The following is a 25,229-nucleotide window of genomic DNA, read 5'->3' on the forward strand; positions in this document are numbered from 1 at the left end:
GGCCAACTTTAATTCTTCCATATACAAACACTTTTTTGCACTGCACAGTAAACAATGGGGTTCAACTATGGTAGTCACTAATGACACTGCGCACAAGTGCTATTGGCCACTGGTGACTTCCCCAGCTTGTGGCCCAAACTTGGCCGCTCCAGCAGCTAAATGTGCTGGGCCTCAACAAAAATCACGTGAAACGTCTGCAACAGTTTGTGGTTGCAACTAGTGGCCTAGTATGCACACAGCCTCAACTCTTTCTCAGGAATGATTCAGTCAAGCTATTGGAAACACAGACTGCTTCCATCAAAAGACCCTAAGACGAGCATAACATTCTTCGACCCATTTTAACCAGTGTGTAATTTGGGTACAGAGCCAGGGATCAGATGATATCACCAATTTTCCTGGGCACTGCAACTTAGATGATTTTTTTCAGCTTCAATTTTCAGTGAACAACTGGAATGGCAATTATTTGCTTTTGGTGTAACCAATTATTCCATCGATCGTCACTTACTGATTCAAACAGAAGTTTGGAGAGGAGAGGGTAAAGCTCATTCCAGATTTGCCACAGGCATGTGAAATTCACACATCCAGGGTAGGGGGGCAGCTCTTTTGCCTGGGCCACCTCACACTTAGAGGATTAATGTTTGTTGGTGTCCGACCCGGGATCTGTATCTGGTCCCTTTGATCAGCATGATCTAATGAGGCAATGAATTTAACATTCCAGGACACAGGATATCCCTATTGTTGACTCCAAAATTTTATCGGTGCATGGATACATTTTCTCCTAATGTATAATGCTTGCTTTTAGAAAATGTGTCTTAACCAATATTCTTTTCACTGTTTCAAGAAAACAACAATATTTGAAGAGGATTTGGACCAAACTAGGCCCCTACAGAGTCTGGGCCTTCGGAAAATAAAACACAGTTTAAACTACACGTTTGTAAACTAGATTTTTAAATGAAGTTTTTTTCTGGATAAGCCCTCTGGATATGCCTGCATCCACTACTGATCGCAACATCAATTTCTGTAATTCTGAACCAGCTTTAATCTTGACAATAATTCATTTGCTCTCTCATTACTACTGAAAAGCATTTACTAGGAAGAATTTTTGATCCATTATGCAACAAAATCAGTTAAGAAAAATTAAGAAGATACTTCTGCCATACGGCAAAACATGCTAAGAAGATCGTAAAATCTTAAATATTTGATTTGTTCTCTTACCTGTGAAAACACTAGCCTGACTTTTTCCAAGACTGAATTGTGTTTCAAGGTATTTTGGAAGGAAGACAACAAATCCTGAAACAATTATTAATTCCATGCACGCTCCAAGGCATGTAACAACATACACAGGATTGCACACTAAGCGCCACATGGAGCGAGGAATATCTGTAAAAAGAAAATAACATCAGTGGATTTCACGCAATGAAGACAATGAATTAAGCTAGTTCCCTTTCACAATCATTATTTGCATCTTCTCATAAATTAAAACGAGATGAAAAAGCCAATCAGTAAAGTAAGATATTCAGAAATGTGAACCTTTCATCTATGCTCTGCAATTATTGCCTTGTAAAAATGTGAAATTTGGAGTGTTACAACTAGAAATAAATTTGTTTAGAACTTCTTGAAAATATTATTGAGAAAAATTTTCCTTGCTGCATGTATTTCATTTTTATAAGCAGAATTCGGAAATGATTTCTGAAGTGCTAAATTTGCACTTGAAGTCATTAATCAAGAGACAATGGTCATAGTAATCACTCCAGATCAATGCAATTACGTATTACTATTAATGAGGTAATTTCTCCAAAACTTTGATATTGAATACCTCTAGCAAAGGCTTTTATTCTGCAGCAAACGGATGAAAGACACGAAGACACTTCTTCCGAGTTCTCGTCCTTCTCACCTTTAATATCCTTCCCATAACCACTGTCTCCTTTATGAGCAGCAACAACCGGCTCCCTCACTATTGGTCGTGGGGTTCCCATTGAGGGTGCAGCTGATGTCAGGGAGGAAGCCCTGTGTGAGGCCGAGAGGGGTGGAGGGGGTGGAGGAGGGGGGTTGGGGGAGAGTGGGGGAGGGGAGGCAGCCAGGGAGGGGGGCGACGAGGCGTACGTGGCGGGAAACCGATGCGAAGACTGCTGCTGGCTCACGGAGGCCGTGGGGGGAGGGGGCAGGGGTGGTCTTCGTGCCTTCTCCATCAAGCGAATGCGCTCCTTCTCGCGGTGCAGTGTCTTTGGGAAGGCAAAGAATGGCACAGACACAAGCACCAGCAACAAGCCACAAAGGAGAAATCCTCCCCACCACATCCCAACCCACCGGCGATCTCCAGGATCTGTAACAAAGATATTAGGAAAGATGAGGGAGTTGAATAAAAAAAAAAATTATTTTGTGAATCCAACTTCCAAAAGATTACATGAATGCTGATTTTGCACGAAATTGAATTATTTTTAAACAAATTATGTAAAACACATTATTATGGTAAGCCTATTTTAATATAACGAAGATTTCAGAAGAGTCACTTAGGGCTACACTGGCCGTTAAACACAAAATTTCCATAGTTGTTGTGAGCACTGTTGCTCTTAAGGGTTAAACATACTACATACGAAGATTTTCTAAGAATACTATGGTCACAATGGTTATTTCTAAATAAAGAAGGAAAAGCTGTTTCAACTCCCCCAGAAATTGCCGTGACTTTTAACACATTCCATGCGGACCTGATTTTCATTTAAGTCATCATATTCGGCCATTAAAATAAGATAGAAAAATAGAGGGAGGTTTTCACTCCATAACTTCCGTTCAAATACTGCTTATCACAAACGGTGCACACAGTTCGAAAGAGGGAAGCTTGCTCCAATGTCTATAAAACATGCTGAACTATGTTAAACAAAGTGATCAGACTCTTTAATGATTTCTACTGCACCACAAATCTCACCTATTGTGATGGGCTCACTGGAGAAGGAGTCCATATGGAAAGATAGCAAGTATGCACCAAGGAGGAATCCACAAACAGGCCCAAAAGCTGCCATGCTGTACATACAACCTGCCAAATCAAAGAAATAGACAACATTAATTGAATAGATGTGTACATGTCATCATGAAAATTCATTCCGAAATGAAAATAGTATTGGTGTAAGGGAAAGATAAAAGTGAAAAGACACTCCCATTTTAAGCGTTTGATTTTGCGTTCCAGAAAAGGTTGCACCCAGGATCAAAACTAGGGAGGGGGGGGGGGGGAGAAATCCATGGTTGTTCAAGTCATAGGTAAGATTTAAGCATGGAAAAGGTGAATGAAACCAACATTTTAAGGAAACTGTAACAGCTCTTTATTGGTTTTTAAAACTATTTGCTTGAAAAAATATTATATTCCTTAAAGACATTTGCAATTTTTGCTTCTAGGGGGGGGGGTGGGAGGGGGGGCAGCTGCCCCTCGCTGGGTACGCCCATGGTTCCACAATGAACAAAGGTACCTTTTAAGTAACTTCACAGCAGAGAAGGAAAAGGATAACTGATATTTTATTTAAAATTAATATATGCAGTGATACTGCCCTCTATTTAGAGGATTTACAATATTTTCTTATACCCTATGATGAATTTTAGCATTAATACCTCAATATACATGGGCTCATTTTAATCCAGTAGATGACTTGATATTGTATTGTACTAGTTCACCATTTTAGCAAATATGTAACCTAAATAACTACTACAAAAATCATGAACACAATGAATACATAAGTACCGAAGATTGCCTACTTTTCTAGCATTTTGAGGCACTCAATTTAGTCAATTAATCAATGAAAAAATGGGCAAATAACTTGCATATCGAGTATTTGATGCTAATAAAGATTCATCATAACTGACATCTCTTTCCCAAGAAATATGGCCATTCTTGAAAAAATGATAACACTGTAAAAGTGGCAAAATAAGGCCATCAAGTGGCTTAATCTTTTGCCTCTCATGGTAATACACAAAACGCCATTGGCTAGTAATGTTGACACACAGCTTTTAAACCTCTGTGTGCTCAAACTTACTTCTAGGAAAACTGTTCCACAGGGTAATTCTTTAAATTTCCACCATTAGAGAACACAATGAATCTAAGTAAGAATTAGCAAAGATGCATCCACATTCACCTGGCAAGAAAACAATGTACATTAGGGTGGTCACAAAAAATCAAAGTTTGATTTTTTTCACTGTACACAAAGGCAGTTCCTTATATCTTTGGGATGGAGCAAATGGGGGTGAGCAGAGGGTAAGTTCCTAAGCACACACTAAGTTTTTTTAGCACAATGGCAAAGATTTTCACACAACCAAGCACGTGACAAAAGGTATAATATACATCTACATACTACCCCACAAGCAGCCCCAATATGAGTGTCAGGACACCAGCTGTTAACAAGTAAAAAGGAAATGATCAAGCAAAGTTTTGTTTAGCATTTATTGTCCTTTATTGTTTGAGGGAAAAATTAATTCCTATAACTATCTCTTCGGCAATATCTCTCTCTTAATTTTCCATTTCTGCCAGACCTGGAAATAGAGTGGGGTTCTTATATGATGCTCTCCAAGTCACTCTGAAAGATATCTGTTTTTAATTGCTCAAGCATTCTAAACCTAATGCGTAACCTCCTGCATAGCCTCAGAAATTCAGCCCCTCACAGACCTCCCTCCCTCAGATCTTATACGGTCACTCTCATGGATGCAAATTTACACCTAAGTTAAAATTTGCCATGAAAAAAATCATTTGCCTTAACTGGAATTCGAACCTAAATCTCTCAATTGCTGGTCAAATATACTAGCATCATCAACAAACATCAATGCTAAGATTGTTTTGACTCAGCTCTCCACTCAGTTCTCCTATCGGCTAGTATTTGAACACCTAAGTAATACTTCTGCTTTACATCCTTCATCACCTGCTTTATGTACCTTTTTCTTTGCATTGATTTTCAGCCTATCTCTGCCATTCTTTCTTTCCATCCATCCTTCAATGGCATTTTCCTTTATAGCCTCATATCTCATGTTTTGTAAATTTTCAGATTTTTATTGGACATGACAAGTTTTCATGCCAAGGAGTCATTTTCTAGGCTAGGAAATTATGTCTTCAAAACGTGTCGTAAAAAAATCTATGAAAATTTACAAAGTTTGTACACATATGTATCTTCATTCAAATTGTTCTGTCTTCTATCCAAAATTTCAAAAGACTTCTCATCCCTCCTGCTCTTCTAAGAACTTCTGCATTACTCACACAATCAATGCATTTGACCTTCATCGATGATCGACGTTTCAGATTCTTCCAACCCTGATTTCTCTGCTGCTGTCATCGTCCATGCCTCACTACCATGAAGAAGCATGCTCCAAATGTAAGTCCTCATAAATTACTTCCCAATTCAACGCTGCTATTTTCAGCTGTAAGAAGACTCTTTATTTTTGAGGAAGGCCTTCTTCATTTGGCCTATTCTACTGAGTGTTTCCTTCTTGCTTCATCCATTGCTGGTCACTCTGCTACACTAGTAGCAGAACTCCTTCACCTCCTCTAGTTTTTGGTTTCCTAATTTCAACTTGGTCCTTGCCTCTTCTCTTCCACTGCAGACCAATACTTTTTCTTTGCATTGATTTTCAGCTTATGTCTGGTCATTCGGTTTTATGTAGGAAAATTAATGGAGACGGAGCAAACCCTTGTGTAACTCCTTTTCTTATTCTTGGTTCTTTGCAGCTGGATATAGATAGAATCACAGTTCCTTGGTTTTTACATAATTGTGAATAATGCTCCAGTCATTATAAATCACTCCAATTTCTTTGCGGATTGCTAGCATTGAAATTCAATGTATGATATCAAAGGCCTTTTTTTAGTCCACTAAGGTGATGAATGTAGGCTTGTTCTCTTCTCTACAAGCAGCCAAATGCCCTATATGGCTTCCCTTGTGCCCTTGTTTTTCTTAATCCAAATTGGTCTTCATCCCAGAACTTCATTGCTTTCCGTTCCATTATCCGGTAGATGATTAAGCCATTTTCTTTCAAGGAGAATATTAGACTTGGTTTACTATATGTACCTACTTATGGCAAACCTAGATTAAAAAATGCCTTGAAATAGAATGACTAGGCAGTTTAACTGGAAGTATACCTGACCAGCAATCAGGAGATCCAGGTTCTAACCCTTGAGAAGCCAAATGATTCTTTCATGGCATATTTCATCCTAGGTGTAAATCTCCATTGTGTTAACTTCATTGGTCTACCTCTTGTGTTTTCATATCTAAATATTTCCAATTTGTGCCATTATCTTTGATTTATTTTTGCGTGGGATTGAACAAAATCCATGAGGTAGGAATGAATTCCTTTCGCCCCCTCAGGAACGGGCAGGGGGGCCGACCCTCTCTCGTGCCACTGGTGTGGATTTTCCTCACTTGTCTCCAAATGAGAACCCTCATACATTGATTGTTATTGGACCCAAGATAACCCTGATTGACCTTTTTCCTTAGCAAATAATGCACATTTAGCAGTGCCAAGTTTGCTCCAAGTCTCACTCTCGCCCTCCCCATCAGCAGGGCCCACAGACATTGGTGTGTGAGATTGAACAAAAGGTACCCTTCCCCACATGCTTTAAGACTTTTTGCCTCACCAGCAAATATATTTGGAACTGAATATAAAACCTGTGCATGTCATTTATGGACAATTTCAAGAATGTATGCATATTATTTCAAAGAAATCACACAAAGATCTTTGAAAAGTCAAAGAATAGAATTTTTAATATGCTATGTGACTGACAAACTGAATAGGGTAGTTTCCTTCGTCAAAGAAAACGAAAGGCATTTATTGCGATTCGTTACCAACCATTAGTGTATTCATAATATACAAATTATTTGGTTTTATAAATCCCACTTTAGACGAATGGCAATGGTCAATTTTAGCCTCATTTGAAAAAGGCCAGATTGGCACCCATGCGACTCCACTCCATGTGACGTCACAGGGACCTAGTTTCTGTATGAGTAGATAGGAGTTTTACATTGTCTGAGATTAATAATGCATGCATGAGGCACAGAGCTCAGGGAAACATCTCTTAATAATCACCTATTAAAACTGCCTAAGGTCGGAAAGTTTCCTACGCTTGATAAGGTATTAATAATCCTTATTTAAGCCAAGTGCTACCTGCTAGCAGGGTACTCTACTACCAGCTAGCAGCCTCAATCATATCGGCGCTCATAGCCTCGCACCAAGGTGGCCTCACACGGCGGCAGCCAGAACCAGAATGATGTCACACAGGGCTTTTCCCACCATTCATACTTAGCCGTCGTGTTTTCGCGCGCTTGAAAGTTTTTACTTTTCATTTAGTCGCAAAAAATAGATATCGTCATTTAAAAATCTAAAATTGTGAAATACGTACTCCAGGAGTAATAATCTTTCGATTTAGGCAATAAAAAAATAATAGGAAACCACCCTATTACATATACAAAATCCCAGCCACTTCCAGAAGAGATGGGGAGCTAAACATTAACAGGAGCATGGGGGACTGAAAATCATCCAGAGGAAAATTGCAAAAACCCAGCTTTGCTGCCTCCTTCTACCAAAAAAAAAATTCAAATTGGCCAAAATACCAGTGTTTCCATGCATACCCATGGTTGATGGTCTTAGATGTCACTATTGTTAGTTCCTCACCATTGTTGCTTTCCCCACTGAAGGAAGGATCAACGTTTCATTCGGTACACCTCTTATTTCTGATTATCTCCACAATCCCAAGTTTACTACATATACACAGATATGTATTCATAATAAAATATGTATGTGATGACTTACCAATATAAAGAGAGGCTGATTCAGGTCGGACATGATCATCAATGTAAGTAGTTCCCAAGGTAAAAAGTGGTGAGCCTCCACAGCCAAGCAGGAGCTGTGCAACAAGGAAGAGTATCACAGGACCAGCTGTAGATGGAGATCCTTGAATGCAATTATCTCCTCTGGAATGGAGATTGTTGGGTGGTGCTAATGGAGGAGATGAAAGCCCTGGAAAAAAATCACAGTCAAAGTTTAAAACTCCAAAAGAATGCTTGATTCAAATTCTTCACATGTTTGAAAGGACATTTTAAAAACAATGAAAGGAATTGAAATTGATAGTGCCAGGTGAAACTTGATTGAAAATGCTTAAACCTGCTTCAAATGATAATTTTTTCTGTTCATCAGAGAGATAGCCCCAGGGATGGCTTTTCATGGGATCAAAAGAAGTGATCACTCAACTCATCATTATCTGAATCACACGGTCATTCCACCAACCCTTTTTCCATCACTCAGTCTGTTGCTTTCCTTACTTACGGCAGTTGTTCAATTAAATGGAAAACGTGACGTCACAATCACTGATAGTGGCCATGCCCAGTGAGAAATGGGTGGTGGAACCCACGTGGAGATGTAACGTGGATACCACATGTTTTTGGTCGTGGAATCAACGTGGAACCCACGTGGAAATTTGGTGGAAAAATTAAAACAGCAGTAGGTGCTGTCCTAAAACCATTAAAACCTCAACCACTCTATATCTAAACCTTCTATATATGTGTCTACGATTTTTCATGTGCTCTCATGGCTGCCTTTCCACGAATTATATAAAAATAGAATGTGCGATACATTTTCACATAACTAGCGTGGTTTCAGGATGATAAATGACGCATTGTCACCAGAGAGTTAAGTTCCACAAATTAGAAATTCTGTTTAACATTTAATGCTAATCACCACAAATCCACTTGAAATCAACGTGGATTCCACGTGGGTCCAACCACTCAATATCCACCACCACCAAATATCCACCACTCAACGTGGATTCCACCACCCATTTCTCACTGGGTGCATTCTGATTGGCTGATAGACAGTTTCCAGCGATGGTTTCAGATCATCATCATCATCATCACTGGTCAACAATCCTAGGATTGGTTTGACGCAGCTCTCCACTCAGTTCTCCTATCAGCAAATCTCTCCACACCTACGCATGTCTTAGATTTTACATCCCTCTTCACCTGTTCCATATATTTTGTTCGAGGTCTTCCTTTTCCATTCTTGCCTTCCACTTGTCCCTCGACGATTGTCTTCATCAGGCCATCATGTCTCAAGATGTGGCCTATAAGGTTGTTCTGTCTTCTTATTAAGCAGCGGAAAAATGGATGTGCCGAGGGATAAAAAAGGGATGAGACTTCCATTCCTCGAGCCATTGCCGAAAATGATCGATCGTATTGTTGGGTTGTAAGTGAAAGGGGTAAGGAAGTAAGTAGATTGTGTGATTATTTTTCCCTTAGAAAATTTTTCAATGTCATTATTTCTTGGAAATTAAATTAAGCATTATTTCTAATGACATTTTTGTATACTACAAGGGGTTACAGGCACTGCGTGAAGCATGACTAACATTATTTCAATTTCTTAATTTTTTCTGGGGGTGAGGGGCAAGAGCATTCTGGGGGGTGGCACGGCCCCCCTCGAACATCCTTATCCACGCCCATGCGAACTGCCTATAGACCAGAGGAAAGAGAATTTAAACTCTCCACCCTGTTGATCTGCAGTGTGCCCATTTTAAGCAGCCATCTTGGCACTGATGTAAAGTGGGTGGCATATATTCAGGATACAACTGATCCTTACCATTTTTACTTTCAAACAGTGAAATCTCTCGTTGAAACTTCATAGCCTTTGTTGTCCATACTCTAGTCATAATACACCATTTCCTTATAATTCTGCATTAGTGAGTAGGGGTCTATCGCTGAAATGCTGTCATTGCCAGGGCCGGCCCTAGTAGGTGCCGGGCTAGGGGCGAACCTTCAGTGCAGGGCCCTTCACTTAGCCTGGAGTCACTAACTCCCCTTGCCACACTACGCCTTCAACTACCTAGCCGCGCCCGCTCTCACTCATGTCAAGTTCTCTCACTCGTTGTTATCACTCACACGACACAGTACTGTACTGACAAACGCAATTGCACAATAAAAATTACTGCATTATTATTCCTTTTTCATAATATTATTTTTTGTCTAGTACCTACGGACTTAACAATACAGTAATAGTTGAAATTGCGTTTTCAAAAGTATCGTATATTTTAATTTTTTTTCACGAACGCGGGGCGGTTGCCCCGCCCTAAGGCCGACCCTGGTCATTGTGCAGGGTATTCTGACTTGCCCCCATCATCGCTTGCACTTGTAATTTGTATGACCCATTTTTTGCCGAGATGGTATCACAAAATGGGTATAAATTGAGGGTGAGATCAATCCTCTGTGTTCTTGAGGGAATGCAACGATATAGATGGAGATCAAAGAAAGTGAAGTTGGATGAAACGACAAGGAAAAGCCACTGTTCACAGCCAAGCTACGTGGACAGCATTCAAGGTAATGATGAACTTGACTGCACACTGAAAAGGGCAAAAAATTGTTTTCTGCTGCTGACACATTGGTTGCTGAATACCTTTTATAGCAGATGCATTTAAGAACATTTGTATTGTACAAAATTCATTATGCATCAGATAAATACTTGCTACTTAACCCCTCAAGCGCGGCAGGCATTTAATTAAATCCCATCTCAGCGGCCGGATGAGATTTAAAAATCTTCGCCTTTTTGGTATACTATCATTCAATAATTTATATCTTTCATAATATACGATCAGTATCGTTGAAAATTTTTGTAAACTTGCGTATTATAATGCGCTACTATATAATAATTTTTCGAGCGATTGGAAAAAATATTTATTGTTTTATGTATCCCTTTTTATGAACTAATGAATAAATTTTCAATTTTGAAAGATTTTTATTTGGTTTCGAATAAGCTACGAGATCTCTAACATTCCATTCATTTAATAAATACAATTACATGATGTAATTTAGTTATTTGGGGTTGAAAATTTCATAACAGATTGGATACTTTCGATAGGATTACCCGTTTCGCCTACTTGAAAATTTACCACTCCGCCCACTTCTCCGACTTTGTTCCACTATTACCGTATCATTTCATATAGGTAATCACATGCTAATGTTTCAAACGTCAATATCCAAATATTCAAATGATTTACCTTAGAAAATCTGCTCTGACATGATTTGAAGCAATCCAAACATAATCCCACTGCACATTTTTCACAACAGTACACGCGAACTCTTCATTTCCCATGTTACGCACAAACTGCACACCTCCTTTGAGACTTTGATTTCTTCCCAGCTGCAGGAATTGTCTTTAGGAAATCAATACTTGTGAGTCTTGGTACTAAATTGTGTAATGAGTGACGGCCAAGTCCAAACAGTTCGTATGACGTTGGATATTTCAAAAATATTATCTCGCCCAATGGCACGCGAAATGATAAGTCAAATTTTTATACGTGTTTTTCCTGTGAACAACATATGAATTTAGGACTGCCTCATTCAATAGTCTCCTAAATGACTTCATACATCACTTGTAATGGCGTTTTCTTTCCATTACGTACGAATGCAATAACAGGTCCTTGAAATTCACCCCACCAATGATTTTACTATAGCCTAACACACAAACAGACTTCCGAGTCTCTTTTTTGCCTTACAATACTATTCCCATTTCGTAGGATCCCCAATTATAAAATAATACCACACACAGGAAGTACACCCGATGAGAATTTCAGCACACTGCCTGAACGAACACCACACAGCATGAATGACTATGGTGGACTGAAGCTCGTGGTTTAGAAGCTCCCTCAAGAGACGAGAAAATATCTCGAAGGAGCCCTGGTATACGCTGACTGTTTAGATGGAATCTTATCTTCGTTGATTACTGTCCAGAAAAAAAATAAAAAAAATAAATGCAGAGCGAAGCACATGGCCCCTTCGCTTAGGACACTTAGGACTAACGAGGCGGACCAAACACATTTGGGCCTCGAGGTGACGACAAACAAGGAGAAGACGGAGAGATGGCATTGAGCTTAGAAGATACCGTATCTCAAGCTAAAGTAGCTGACCCTTCTAGACATCTCTCAAGCAGAATGGGCGGAAGTTTTCATGATAGAACAGATGAAAGAAGGCGATGAGTTTTTGGACCGAAGTCGTCAAGGCGCTGGTTTAAAACGGAATTTTATCGAAGCATTTTTAAAAAATCTTGAAGGCATAAAACCGCTATGAATATTTTATTGGAAAGGAAAAACATTTCTTCAAAAGATAGAGTGATTAGTTTTAATTTAACATACAATATCTGGCGGAGAAAAAATATTATAAACAGTAGGTCAGGAAGCGTACAGGGTACGCATGACGGCGGCATACGAAATTTAAAGGGCGCGTACTGGGTACGCATGACGGCGTTGAGGGGTTAAATATCTTCCTCTCATCTTCTTTGAAAATATCTCTATCTTTGGATCTTTAACTTTTAGACTAAGATGGAGCTGTTTTGGTGCCTATCTTCCCTGGTAGCCTACATACATGAATGATTCAAAAAGACTACCAGACACTGACTTTGCACAGTAAATGTGAACATTCTAAGGTGAAAAAAACTTTTTCTCACAATATCTCTAAGTATACAAAAACAAAAGTTCTAAGACAGCAGGTAGTAATTTAAATGTTGAGAATGTCCATTAGAATCTTTTTGGACAACTTCCCCTTTTTCTTAGCTGTTTTTGGTTTTACTAGGGATACATTACATGGATTTTATGTACTGGCCAAAGCTTTGGTCACCTACAAATAAGGTACTCTAAGCATTAGATGGCCCTGAGAGATGATCTGGCCCTCTTACCCTCAGTGAGTGAAACTGACATACCTGTGGCTTATTTTGAGGTGAGCTCTACCCTCATGTATCCAAAACAAACCTTAGGGCTGAAACACTGAGTGAGTGAGGGACTTGGTGCAGTGGACATGTAGGCTATATGTAAACAAGGCAATATAAGGTCATCTAAAATGACCACCAACTTTGGAAAATGATAATGGTATAAAAAGTATTTGCACTTAAAGAGTCATGGGCATACCTAGCGAGCGGCAGAGGGGGGTCAGCTTCCCCCCCTAGAGGCAAAAATCGCATATGTATTGAAGCAAAAGCAGTACTGAATTGAAACGAAAGAATTCAACAAATTTTCTTTAAACCCACAAAAAATGATATGTATTATGTAGTATAAGATATGTAACTAATATATAACTATTTTTTCAAGAAATAATCTCATGATTCTCATGGCTTGCCCACCCCCCAGACAATGGCTTGCCCCCCACCCTAGACCATGACTTGCCCCCCCAAGTCATGATCCTGGGTACGCCCTTGCTTTGAGTATTCTTACTATGATAACGAATCTAAATAATTATCCAAAATGCTACTTCCAGAAGCAATACCCAGGTTTAGAGAGGCCAACACATGGGTCACTTATCCATTATTCACCTGAGGAACAAAGGGCCATGATTTCACCATTCATTGGAGAGTACAGAGGTGAAGGTAATTGTGGTCCATCTTATGGGCTAATCAATTTGAATGTGTGACATGACTGAATGAAAATGCCAATGATTTAGAAGAAAATAGGTATTGTTCTAACCTGAACCCAGACGTCCAAGACCCATGTCTTGCTCTCTAACAGAGGCAACTATCCTGCAGATGTTGTCGGACGTGGCGTTGGCACCCAAAGCAGGGTCATCACCTGAGTGAGGCTCCGCTACAAAATGGGGCACCATGAAGACCATGGACCCAATTCCCATTATCACAGAACCTGTAAAGCATTGAGTTGACAGGGTTATTAAATTAAAAAAAAATTTAATCCTTGCGGGGATGAAAGAAAATTGTCCACAAATTCCCTTTATAGTGTTAGCACTCAAAAATACAATATTGATAGGAAAAAGTCCATTACAAGCCAAAAATGTGAATTTAACCATCTATAACAAACATTATGGACATACACAGCCCACCTGAATTCATTAGTCTTAGGAAAGTAACTATGTCAATTTGTGTGCATAGATGAAACGAATTACTGATTAATAAAGAACACAATACACAAGCCAGAACTGTTATGTTGCGTGACACCTGATAAATAATTGCATTGAAAAATACATAATTTAAGAGATGACTGTAGTTAATTCATTAAGCTGCGTAAGAATAGCAAACAAAATCTGCAATATATGATTCACTGATGATATAATCAACTCTTTTCAGCACATTAAGAATTTTTAGTTGGAACTATACAATCTCAAATCATTATGATATATGTACGTGAAAAAATATCGTATTCTGGTTGCTATATTAATTCAGCAGAATTCAAGCACAATTGACTGAAAATATACTAAATAAAAATGCTCAAATCAAGGATTCGGTCTGGCATTTACATGGACCCAAAGGTGGAGCCAAAGGGTAGGCCATTGGAAGTTAAAGCCTCACATTATACACAAAGAAATGGCTTTAGAAAAATTTACTCTCTTGATGGTTTCAAACCACTCCCCAAACAGTTTCTGAAATTACCCTTGTATGAGTCAACTTACCCACTGCAATCCAAACGGGGATATGCCGGCGAGATCCGAGGTAGGATACAAATATGACAGTAATGACATTCCCAATTTCATAAGAAGAAGCAACCAAGCCAGAGAGTGAGGATGGGATCTCAAATCTTTTCTCAATGGTAGTAATTACAGAATTTATGTAGCCAGAAGATAGGGCTTGCTGAAGAGTAACTAGGAAAGAGAGCAATAGCACAAAGACCTGAAAGAGTAAAAAGGGAAAAAAATTAATGTACTTGCTTTAAATAGGTAATTTCTTTAACTCTATTGTCAATAAGTTATTCAGAAGGTGAGTGTGAATGAGTAAATATGTAGAATATAAATTTAACAGACCAAGTATTAATATATTCACACAAACAATACAGTAATTACATGATATTGGTATATTTGCAGTTTAATCATTCAGTGCTTGATCTTATTTTCATTTATACTTCTCCCAAATACCGATCAAGCATTTTGGTAACAATTAAAATAATTTTCACTATAATTTTATTGATAAATTAACACAATAGGGTAGTTTCCTTCATCGAAATGAAAGTCATTGATTGCGATTCGTTACCCACCATTACTGTATTCATAATACACCAATTATTTCGTTTTAGAAATACCGGTTTAGACAAATGGCAATGGTCCATTTTTATCCCCATTTGAAAAGGGCCAGATTGGCGCCCATGCGATGCCACTCCACGTGATAACACAGGGACCTAGTTTCTATACGAGAAGATAGGAGTTATACGTCGTCTGAGGTTACCAATGCATGCATGAGGTGCAGAGCTCAGGGAAACATGCCTTAATAATCACTTATTAAAACTGGCTAATGTCGGAAAGTTTTCTTCATTTGATAAGGTATTAATAATCCTTATTTAAGCCAAGCGCTACCAGCCAGCAGGGTACTCAGCTACCCGCTAGCAGCCTGCGTCGTATCAGCGCTCAACTCGCCTCAAGGTCACCTCACAAGGCGGCAGCGGGAACCAGAAATACGTCACACGGAGAGATTTCCCGACATTCATACTTATGCGTCGCGTTTTTGCACGCTAGAAAATTTTCACTTTTCATTTAATCGCGAAAAATAGATATCGTCATTTAAAAATCTAAAAGCGTGAAATACGTACTCCAGGAGTAATAATCTTTCGATTTAGGCAATAAAAAAATTAAAGGAAACCACCCTATAATCAAATTCTTATGATCTATAATCCCACATTTTTCTTTCCTGAGTCAAATAGCATAGAAGCAGACATCGCTACATTGAAAGTAACACAGAGCAAAAGAAACTCTCAAGAAACTCTCTCATCATCGGCATAAAATAATTCTCAATTCCTCACATTATTAAGAGTTATACCTCAAAACTTCATTCAATTCTCAAACTCTCTACACTCGCCACAGATTCTTCTGCTATGAGTTAATAAAAGAGGGCATAAAGCACTAAGTACTCTGCTAAGGACCAGAGATTTCCAGGTTGAAGTAAATATACGAAAATGCTTAAGTCATCTATGACCAAATTCCTTACAGTGAGATTTCCAACACACCAGAATTTTATGACAAATTGCAGGTGGCCCAGGGAATGGACACCTCTTGCGTGGAAAATTTTGTCCCTGGTTATATCAATTAACATCAACTTTTCATCAGCAAAAGCCAAAAGGTATCAGCCATAGTTGCCTGAAGTCATGCTACAGTCAGTTTTACACAGATGCACTCAAGATGTTATCAACTGATGTCAGAATGAATTCAGGTAGCCATTGGTTGACATCAATAGCAAACTGCAGACGTCAGCCTGAATCATGCTGACTTGAAAAATTTCCCTACAGGGCAGAATGTGCAATATTCTCTCACTAATAGCTCACTATCAGTTGAAATCCAAACTCACACATGCACGGGCATTGCCGCCATAGGGGACGCGTCCCCCCCAATATTTGAAAAGTCAGTTTTGTCCCCCCCCTGAATTGTATAAAAAATTTAATATTACCCCATTTGTACCGCCCAAAGTGTTGATGCTGACGACGGCAATGCACACATGAAACCTCACAAAAGATCCCTTCCTAGGACAGAGGTTCCCCAGGGCTGGGTGGTTTTCTGATTAACTGGCACAACAGTTCGATTTTATTTGAAAACCAGCAGGATTGAGTTATAAAAGCCAGTGCCACAGGGAAGCTGATTTTTAACATCAATGATTGTTTGCTGGGTGAATGCAATGAGTGGTGATAGCAAAATAAATATCTGTAGTAATTTTTTGATGTCGTCTGTCATTAGCAATGTGAAATTAAACAATGACCATGTGGCAGTTTAGGATTCTGCATATCAACTCAATGATTTCAATTTTTTGACACTTAAAAAAATTCAATTTACAGGCACAAACATAATATACAGTACATAAAAACCACAATTAAAACATAAACTGATCTTGCAAACATTCTCCATCTATCTCAGTTTTTAAAAAACTTTATAAAGTATTCCCTTTATGGAAAAGGACATGATACAAGATGAGTAAAATTTTTGGTTGAAAAATCAAAGGTTAAAAAATATTTCAAAATAACAGATAAAAAAGGGTAAAAATCGCTTTAGTTCAAAATGCTGGTTAAGTAGAAAAAAGGCGATTCAATCCACTGCCATCGCTAACAGTTTTTTATAACCAAGAACCAGCTCAGATTTACCTGCACCACCCAGCCCTAATGTCCCTTCAGTTTGCCTTTCCGCTAGCTATCCTCATAATTCAGGTAACCCTTAATCTCCCACCTTTTTCCAATCTCAAAAAATTCCAGCTCGAATCCATGTTCAAGAGCTTGTGCTTCCCCAAAAGAAAAATATTTCCATTAATATTTGCATGAATGAGAACTTGACACATAATTGGGACACATTGCTACAGATGTGCACAATTTAACTATGACTTGTAGCTATAAATTTTTGCAACAGTCCTTACTGATAGTATACAGTGTTTATTTTTTGATAAATAACACCACCTGAGGAAATAGCTTTCAATAAAAACTAGGGAATCTTCTGATTGAACTGGTGGCATAATATATAAATACAATAGTATATCATAATTCCCTAATATCTGAGAAAATCTTATGCAATATTTGCCATGAAATTTTCTCACATAAATGGATTTGGATTGTGTTTTTTTTTAAGAAGACATACATGACATAACATATTTCCCCGGTATTTCCCACAAAAAATCAATTATCCAGGTGACCAAAAAAAATACAAACAGAAAATAATCAAATTCAATAAATAATTTTAAAAAAACTTCATTTGAACCCTTAGAAATGGATCTAAGTCGCCATGCAGAAAATGTTCAAATTGAAGGTCGTAAGGTCACTATTTTATGTATATTACCTTCAAGAAATGCTCACAATATTTTTCATTTATGTTTTTTTATTATAAAAAGAGTAGTTTACCTTAATTCCAGCAAACCTTTGAAGGCAAGGGGGTCTGCACCTGAGAATTCCACAGTCACCAGGCAAGTTATCATCCCGGACTACAACTACCATGAGAGCAGCAGATGGAGGAGTGTGAGATGGGGGCGGTAACGGAGGCATTGAGGCTGCCAAAGATGCCTTTTCACTCCTGTAGGGAAGAAATAAACCAATTGATCACCCAAACACGTTGAACAGATTAAGCAAAAACCGTAATTACTACGCCTACCAGCATAAAGATTTAAATACCCGCTTATGCGATCATGGTCTCCCGTTAATAACACCAATTCCGATACGAATAAAGTTGATCTCACCGATAAGGTCAACTAGTGAGGAATCGGTCGTCAGTGGTAAATTTTTCATTTTTAGAAAGGATAAATGCTTCAAATAGTGAATTATTCACCTAAAATTTATCGAGAGAAAATATTAAGCAATTAAAATAAATAGACGCGGGAAAGTTCAAAAACACAATTAAAAACATTATTTTAGCCGTGAGAGAAAACAAAACAAACGTTGTCATTGACAACTGAAATGAGATGCAAACACGGGGAAGCTGAATGAAGAGTAGGCACAGGATGCAGGATCCCATGCCACTCACAGCAAAGCACGCTTATTCGTAGTAACATGTCCGAACTACGCTTTCGATTCAACGCGTTGGGTCCGCAACAATTTCGGTCCTCCGGCTTTGGCCTCGATTTCATGAATTCGTGAGCCCCCCCTTAATTTGCAAACCCACACGCATTAATAATAATGCAGAAAAGTCGTCGAAAAAAAGTTGGAAAGGCTTCCACTATGCCGCGTAATCCGCTGCTCACGGTGTTTGATGGAATGGATTATAAGGCATAAATTGACACGCGAAAATAAAAAAGTTCTTACGAAAGAACATGAAGTGACTGAAGAGGACCTAGAGAGATATTCTCCGGTGTGGTACTCATAAGTCAGGTCTCAATAAAATGGATGCGATGGCGTTTAAACGACTTTAGGTACACTTCGAAAAGACAGAAATCGATGCACTTACTCCGAGGGTAACTACATGAAATATCAACAGAATTCACATTAAATGTGATGTTAATTAATAGTAATGAGGACAAGATTCGCCGCCAACATACACTGGGAAAGCATTAGATGTTAATTTCATGAATGATAACATTTTGGAAACGCCCCTGTAGCCCTCTTCAAATCGGAGGTGCCTTCTTCCCGAATTCGTCGTCGTACAAGAAAAATAATGCGGGAGAGAACCCGAAAGAGCATCATCTTGCAATGGGGAGAACTGATTCACCCGAGTGGAGATTTGAAGGGAGAAGCATAATTGCTATACGAGAGAGAGGGGATTATCCCCAAGAGTCATACATGGAGAAATGCCTTCTGCTTTTCGCGAAGGTTGGACGTTATTTTTTATAAATAATTATACATGTACTTAACTTTCATTGATTTAGAAAATTTGTCTGTTTTTTATGAAAACCTTCACCAGGAAAGGGACAAAAGCCATTAAAATGCATAATTATGAAAGAAAAGTTATTACAGCAATTTCATTAACAGGAGGAGAGAAAAAAATTGTGAAGCCCTGATGATAGCTGTAATAAAAACTAAAAAGTGGATAAAGATATGCAGTTTGTTTATTAATTTATGTAAAAAATTAAAGAAAATAAACCTAGAGAAATATAGCACACTGAAAATACCAGTCATTTCAAAATAATAAAAATAATAATATTAATAATGAGAGCAACTTTGTTTTTCCGCGTAGAATAATCACAAAACTTCGTTTGTATTACAATAACCATTAGGACAGGGGAAAAAATCGGGACTGTGAAGCGTTAGTAATGTATCTATATGGAAAAACAAAGTTATCAATTAATGATCGTTCGACGGCCGTGTAGCAGTTGAGTGAAATAATTCTCTAAGGCCGTACTCTTCAGTGGGCAAGGAAAGTTATTAGGTAGGGAAAGGCAAAGATGCGACTGAAATGCGTAGAGAAAAACGATCTAATAAATGTGGAAAGAAAAAGAAATTTGATGAAAGAGGACAAAATCATGCACTCACTCATCATTAAGATTTGCTCTGAAGAACATATTTCCTCGGAGGTCTGCGATACACACGCGATCAGGTTTTCGAAGATTTCTCTTACGCCAAGGACCACACTCTCAAATTAATATACAAGAAATGAACGAGAAAATTCACACACTCCTCGCGGATTTGCTCGGAAGAACAAGTTTCCGCGGAAATCTCAGGCACCCACGCACACAGGTATGCGAAGATTTCTCTTACGCCAGTGACCACATTCAACGAAGAATTTTAAAGTGATAAGTAAATTCCAACTGGAAGAGGTGAATGAATTTTGTCAATTGAGAAGCAGAATAACTAGCGACGGAAGAAGCAATAAAGAAATTATTGTTGGAATATCCCAAGCGAAGATAGCAATCCACCAAAAGAAAGATCTACTTACGGCGGGAAACCTAAGCATAGAAGTAGAGAAAAAAATTATCAGAACTTGAATTTGGCGTATGCTTATTTACAGGAAGGAGGCATGAAATATGACAGCAGCAGATAAATAACAGGATGAGATTTTCAACATTGTTGCAGCAGAGGAATAATGAGGATCAAATGGATCGACCGAGTAAGTGATGAGGCAGTCCTAAGAAGAGTAGGGGGAAGAGAAGCCTGAAAAAAACCTTGATGAAAGGGCGAAAAACTTAATCGTCTACATCTAAGGACACGAAAGCCTGATGAAGACAATCTTCGAGGGACAAATAGATGGCAATAACGGAAAAGGAAGATCTCGGATGAAATATATGGAACAGGTACAGAAGGATGCGGAGGAGAAGAAATACGTATGTTTGCAAAGATTACCTGACAGTAGAATTGAGTAGAGGGCTGTATCAATTCCAATCTTAGGATTGTTGCGGTTAACCAGTGATGATGGTGACGAAGTAAATTCCAGAAAGTTACGCTCGAGACCATTTGCGGATATAGTCAAAGGAAAAGATATTTTTTCTTTCTCATTACCTCAATTTTTGACGTTGATTAATGCCTTGGAATGTAGGTCTTAAAGAAATAAGCAGAGATAATGATTTCTACATGCATAATTAATAACGAGGATCAAATTGATCGATCGAGTAAGTGATAAGGAAGTCCTAAGACGAGTAGGAGAAAAGAGAAGCCTCGTGAAAATCTCGATGAGAAGGCGGAAAAATTTCATCGGCCATATCTTGAATCATGATGTCGGGGGACACATGAATGGCGAGAAATTAATTTGCAATTGAATTCTTTTTCTTCTTTTTATTACTGCTAAAAAAATTACAATAACCTTTCTTACCTTTACGTACAGAACAAACCGAATAAATGAAAAATAAACCGAAACGTTAGCCATAAGTTTTTAATTTGATTCTCAAAGGCCTGCACTCCAAGACAGCGTCTAATCAGCGTAAGTAATAATGAGCAGGGGGATGGACTGACCTGTCGGATGGATTGCGGCTGTGTCCGGGGCGTCCGATCTCTCCGCAGGAGGATGAATGCGCCATCGCGGCCGCAGCCTCCGCGGCCTCGCCCTCGCCGTAGAGCCCAGTCATGGCGTACATGGACTCCTGCCGCCGGTGTCCCTTGGACACGGCCGTCGACGACCCCCCGCCCCCCGCCATTGAGAGCGACATGCTGGCCACCCACCAATCACATCACTCACCTGAAAAAGATAAAGACGGAGCCATTTAGACATACTCAGAGGAGGGGCATGAGGAACGCAAACACCGATCTAACCCTTTCACACAGTGGCGTAACCATGGGAGGGGAGGGGAGGGGTGAGGCGATGGATCCCCCCCCCTTAAACCCTCAGACAAATAAAAAAATTATTTAAAAGTATTGCCTAGTTTTCACGTGTAATGACAGCATCTGCTTATAGTTAAATTTGAAGCGCCGAAATGAAATAAAATGTATTTCCAGGCATATCGTTTTTAAAAAATTTACGGAACCCCTGCTGCCTAAGGGGGGGGGGGGTCGCCACCCCAGGCCATCCCATCCCCCCCCTAAAGCACATGCCTAGTTACACCACTGCTTTCACATATAGATAAGTAAACTTTGACTGAACCATACAGTTAGGGGAGGATAGGAAGAAACTAGATAATTAAACAGAATCGAGAAGACTAAATAAGAGTGTGAAGATAAATCACCACAGGCACAGAATAAAAAAAATATTCTCGTGTGTCAAAGAATGATTGAATAAAAGGAAGATATCGGATATCGGAAAAGGAGCGATTGTTGCGAAAAATCCAATTTCCTGAACTTTCTAGCGATAAAACACTCCACTACAAGTTAGGGATAATGAATCAAGGATGACATTTCTAGCATAAACATGCTGACGGAATAGAAGCTAGAAGTCAATGCCATAATTAAGCCTTGATCCCGAGAGTCCTTAAGTCGTTATCTGCGCGACAAAAAGTTGATTGAGATTCCCGCTGCGCTCCGATGGATTTCAACAGCGGCCGAATCCCTCAAAAGTGTTTCTCCGTGTTTTCCGTCATTCCCAGGGGCATAATCGCCTCAAATAATAGTACGACGAAGCGCGTGAAAATGGCCTCAGCAACTTGGCAACTTCAACGCCAAAACTTCGAAAAAAATGAAACTTCTTTAGAATACATTTTTTTTCAAAGAATTGAGACACTGAGGGCAATGAATTTATGATAAATTTTTATTACTAGGATCTTTATTTCTCCTGGTAGAAACGGGTGGTTTTCACAGCAGAAAAAATCTACAATTTTACGACACTGTTTGTAAAACTACGCTTCGGGGGAGCCTTTCCCCAGGTGGCGGTTGCCTCCAAGATAGGGGTGATGTGAGGTAAAGAAAACCTCGAAAAAGATAACCAGGCTCACCAGATTGGGGTAAAAAAAATTCTAAAAGACCAAAATAAAAGTCTCGGTAGGGTGAGATTTATGATAAGCGACACAGGAAAGGCAAAAGCGTGTGCTTTGAAAACACTGAGTAGTCATATATACCACATTTACATGTGAGCCGCGTTCCATTGTTTCAAAAAGGTAATTTGAAAACAGAATGAAACACGAACTGCGCTAATATTTAGGAAGTTCATCATCTTGTAACCACATCCTAGCGGAATCGAATCAAACAAATTACTAGGTTAGTGGTAGTTTTCTGGGGCCAAGAAATGGTCAGGTATACTGGACGGAAGGGCGAACCTTTTTCGAACCCTTTCTCGGGCTCTCAGCTATAATCCGGGTCCTCGCGGTCCTCGCCGTCACAGTATGAGGTAACCGCTGCCGATATGACCTTTCGTAGTACATTTTTTACTTTACTAATGCCAGTACTTGGAGGTAAACAATTACACCTATCATACTCATTGCCGTTGAGCGATTAAATGCGTCTTTTGATCGAGGTTCTACGATGAGAAATAAGGATTTTACGAAAAGTGATCAAATTGACGCCCATTGCCTCCCCTGACTTGGCAACGCCGAAATTTTGTGAGTGGAGGGGGGAACGCGAAAAGCTCCTTTTTCTCCCCCACCCCAATTTTTAGCTTGTCCACGTGTTTCAAGAATTCTGTTGACGAGGTTCCTCAAAGGTGTTTGGCAGGGTGTGAGCTTTCGCTGACCTTCACTTCTTCATTTAATCTTCTGTATCTACATAACTCCATGCGAGTCAAGGGTGTCTGGCACGGGGTGTCCAATCACCAAGATCACCACAAGCGCATGGAAAAAGAAAAGCCTGTAATCGCCATCTACATAATACCTCTAGGGTGTTTGGCAGAAGGTGACAAATCACCAACATGCAGCATGCAACAGGACCGCCACATGCACACCGCACGGTCATAGAAATATTAGTGTTTGGCAGGGTGTGAGTTTTCACCGACCTGCACTACTTTATTTATTCTTCTACATCTGCATAACTCCATGCGAGCAGCCTCTCGGGTCTTTGGCAGGGGGTGTCCAACCACCAGCATGCAGCAAGTAAAAGAATCCCCACCAGCGCGCTCCCCAATGGAGCAATGGATAAATGAAAGCATATAATCTACATCATTTTTATACGTGCACATTCATTCGTAGTTAAAGTAGATTTATATCATTGAAGCTATTATCGAGGCTCTTCTATGGCCTAGGGAGACAACAGAATGAAGCCAATATCTACCGCTACATATTACTCTGCAGGCCTCCTACAGAGGTGTTTGGCAGGGGATGATCAATCACCAGCATCCAGTAAGCAAGAGTCTACCTTCTGGCTACCTTCGTCGGAAAATAAACTGCCCTTGGATTAACATATCAGGTTTAATCTAGTTGCCAGTCAACGGTCAGACAAAGATTCCTTTCGAGTTGTTCTAAGAGGTTAGTTACACTAAGGACCTGGCAGCTCCTCTCTCTACGCGTTCTAACTTCTATGCTTAAAGCCTATTTCATGAGGATGACAACATTGGTCGTTATTGATCACCCCCTGCCAAACAGCCTAGTGGTGACTCGCGGGGTATCAAATACATGAAGATGTATTCCGAATGGGGTCTAACTAAAGTATAAACTAACTAAAAATGGGGGACTACGATTAGTTACGATTATCTTGATCTGTCATTTCCCGAATATGTTTACTCCACCATACATCATTATTGAGTCTAACTCCTTCATCTTTTGGAGTCTACAGTCTCAAATTTTGTACCTTGAATGAAATATCTTCGTTGCGGGTACGTTATTTTCAAGAATTCACCATTGCGCAATTTTTCAATTTTAACTTTAACTAGCACGCATCGTAACATGCTTGGACTGCTGTCAGTTTGTTCGTTAATTCACCCCTATCTTCAGTGCAACGGATTTCCGTGACTTTTACTCGACAGATTGATTTTATACTTTGCTTTTATATGAAAAACTAAATTAAAATTCATAAAAAGTGAACTGTTGCCATCTATTCTCCTGCGAAAAAATGAAATTTGTGGAAACTTCCCGTTTTTTCCGGACAGACCTTTAATATTTACTCCACTCCTCCAGAATTATGGATGCCATCTGGATCATTTCTCTTACTTATGAAGTACGGTTTTAGTTATGACTTACGGTCATAGAAATATTAGTGTGGCAGGGTGTGAGTTTTCACCGACATGCACTACTTTATTTACTTACGTAATATTTATCTTGCGGACGCCAACATACTACGGAAGATCAGTTCATATAAATAAAATAAGAGAGATAGATTGTAGAACAGACAGATTCCGAATGTCATATTTTCCACGATCAATTAGAGATTATAACGGCAGCAATAGAACTCGTAGATAGATTGCATGACTTGTAGTGTAGCCTACTAACCTATGTAAAACTTAATGCATGTTTCTTAATTCAATTATTTTTTCTAGCAGCATATAGTAGTAGGTTAGTAGTTACATAGGTTAGTAGGCTACACTACAAGTCATGCAATCTATCTACGAGTTCTATTGCTGCCG

At 39.2% G+C, this 25,229-nt stretch overlaps 1 protein-coding gene across 3 annotated transcripts in view; it reads right to left on the bottom strand.

The window, feature by feature from the left end:
• Window positions 1-25,229, bottom strand: part of LOC124154482 (solute carrier organic anion transporter family member 5A1) — a 99,360-nt gene that overhangs the window by 16,583 nt on the left and 57,548 nt on the right. The window contains exons 2-9 of one of the 3 annotated variants that reach the window (XM_046528249.1): window positions 21,266-21,488; window positions 17,795-17,963; window positions 14,388-14,604; window positions 13,454-13,624; window positions 7,771-7,977; window positions 2,924-3,031; window positions 1,895-2,323; window positions 1,216-1,380 (exon numbers count right to left, since the gene is read on the bottom strand). In XM_046528249.1, the coding sequence (XP_046384205.1) occupies window positions 1,216-1,380; window positions 1,895-2,323; window positions 2,924-3,031; window positions 7,771-7,977; window positions 13,454-13,624; window positions 14,388-14,604; window positions 17,795-17,963; window positions 21,266-21,459 (1,660 nt within the window). In that variant the 5' untranslated portion in view covers window positions 21,460-21,488. Of the gene's footprint in view, window positions 1-1,215; window positions 1,381-1,894; window positions 2,324-2,923; window positions 3,032-7,770; window positions 7,978-13,453; window positions 13,625-14,387; window positions 14,605-17,794; window positions 17,964-18,041; window positions 18,288-21,265; window positions 21,489-25,229 lie in introns of those variants that run through there. The other 2 variants (XM_046528250.1, XM_046528251.1) reach the window with 2 other exon arrangements.

Source organism: Ischnura elegans, chromosome 2 (assembly GCF_921293095.1).
Source record: "Ischnura elegans chromosome 2, ioIscEleg1.1, whole genome shotgun sequence".
NCBI lineage: Eukaryota > Metazoa > Arthropoda > Insecta > Odonata > Coenagrionidae > Ischnura > Ischnura elegans.